Here is a 1,703-nt window from a genome sequence, read left to right as displayed (position 1 = left end):
TGGCACAGCCCCAGCTGCGCGGCTGGTGGCCCAGGGGCTGTGGGGAGGGGGCACAAAGGCAGGGTGGCCAAGGGTGGGGGCACTTGGGGGCTTGACTGCGGCACTGCCTGCCACAGCATGGCAGAGGGGGGAGGCAGACGGTGCTGCCGGAACATGTCTCAGCCCTGCTTACTCCTCTGCCCCAGGCCGAAGGCATGTCCGAGACGGTGAATGGCTTGCTGACCACCCACGTGCTGAACACGGTCACGGGGCTGCCGGCAGCCAGGCCTGCCGGCCCACCGGCCCACTTTTTGGACAGCCACCGCGGCAGAACTTGCTCCTTCTGTTTTCAGGTGGACAGACCACGACGGGCGCTGCCCGCCCCTCCTGGCTCCGGGGCAGGCCAAGGCTGGCACCTACAAGCTGCGCTTTGAGACGGCAGCGTACTGGCAGGGCCTGGGGCACACCAGCTTCTACCCCTTCGTGGAGGTACAGAGCACAGGGAGGAGGGGACAGGGGTCATGGGAGCCAGTTGTGGCCAAATCCCTAGGGTCTGGGTGCCATGGTCAGACTCGCGTGGGGAGCCTGCTCTGTCCTGCAGCACTGCCGGCTCTGCTCTGAGCATCCCACAGCGCCCGGCTCCAGCTAGCAGAGCCCCGCTGGAGGGGAATCCCAGCCGCTGCCTTCTTGCTTTCCCCCAGGTTGTCTTCACCATCGCTGACCCGGCCCAGAAGCTGCACATCCCACTGCTGATCAGCCCCTACTCCTACACAACTTACCGCGGCAGTTAAGGGAAAGGCACAACCCCAGCCCCTCCCTACCCAGGGATGCAGGTCAGCTGCTGGGGGGAAACTACTCCACCAACACCATTAAAGGCTTCAAACAGCACCGTTTGTCTCAAAAAATCTCCTTCCTGAGGGCAGCACACGCACGGCTGCTGGAGGGGGAAAGGAGGGGAGCCAGCCCAGGAGGCAGGGAGAGCTGGGGGGGGCCCTCACAAGCCCCTTCTCCCTACTCCAGCTTGGTCCAGCAGGTGAGATGCCAGGAGCCACCCGGCTGTGCCGTGGTCCAGGGCCACACTGGCACCACTTGGTCAGAACTGACCCAGCTGGCATCTGCCTGTGGCTGGCATCCCCCATGGCAGGAGTTGGGGGGCTGCTCTAGGGGAAAGGCCCCTCTGGGGAGGAGAGAGAGGGTCCTTCAGGTCCTCCAGAAGGCTCACTGGGGTCTGTTTAATGGTGCGGAGCACCAACAGGGCACAGCTCCGCTCCCTGTCCAGCACGGTGGGTCCCTCGATGCTGACTGGCGTCAGGTGGGCACAGCAACAAGTCCTGCAGGGCCCTGTCCCACCGCCTGCCCCAGCATGGGGCTCGCCAGGGGCTTGAAGCCCAGGTTGTCCAAGGGGATCCCAAAAGCTGTCAGCTTTGCCTCGAACGTCTGCAGCATGTCATTGTGTGCCTGCAAGAGAAATGCCCTCCTGGTCAGCCCCAAACCCAGCTCCATCCCAGCCCCTCCACGCCTGGGCACAGGCTACCTGCACCCCCTGCACAGTGGGGGGACGAACCCAACATGCCTTCGTTCGCAGGGGAAACTGCAGCCTGGGCTGGGTCCTCCCTGGCCCAGGGCATGAAGCAGCTCATCTGGCCTGCTGTGAGTTCCCTTCCCTCCGCTCTGTGTACAGCCTGGAGTGGAAGGTCCCTTTTTCCACCCCCCCCAAAGCCGCT

At 64.5% G+C, this 1,703-nt stretch overlaps 2 protein-coding genes across 2 annotated transcripts in view; one reads left to right on the top strand and one right to left on the bottom strand.

Annotated features, from left to right (window-relative positions):
• LOC104291146 (B-cadherin-like) overlaps window positions 1-770 on the top strand; it is a 3,275-nt gene extending 2,505 nt beyond the window's left edge. Inside the window, exons 6-8 of the mRNA XM_009890346.1 lie at window positions 186-273; window positions 311-468; window positions 681-770. Coding sequence (XP_009888648.1) covers window positions 186-273; window positions 311-468; window positions 681-770 — 336 coding nt within the window. The remainder of the gene's footprint in view (window positions 1-185; window positions 274-310; window positions 469-680) is intronic.
• A 517-nt stretch (window positions 771-1,287) lies between these two features.
• Window positions 1,288-1,703, bottom strand: part of GAS8 (growth arrest-specific 8) — a 6,917-nt gene continuing 6,501 nt past the window's right edge. Inside the window, exon 9 of the mRNA XM_009890334.1 lies at window positions 1,288-1,509. Coding sequence (XP_009888636.1) covers window positions 1,288-1,509 — 222 coding nt within the window. The remainder of the gene's footprint in view (window positions 1,510-1,703) is intronic.

The sequence above is a fragment of the Charadrius vociferus genome, unplaced genomic scaffold (genome assembly GCF_000708025.1).
Source record: "Charadrius vociferus isolate BGI_N301 unplaced genomic scaffold, ASM70802v2 scaffold358, whole genome shotgun sequence".
Classification (NCBI taxonomy): Eukaryota; Metazoa; Chordata; class Aves; order Charadriiformes; family Charadriidae; genus Charadrius; species Charadrius vociferus.
This window is presented reverse-complemented; position numbering and strand designations above follow the sequence as displayed.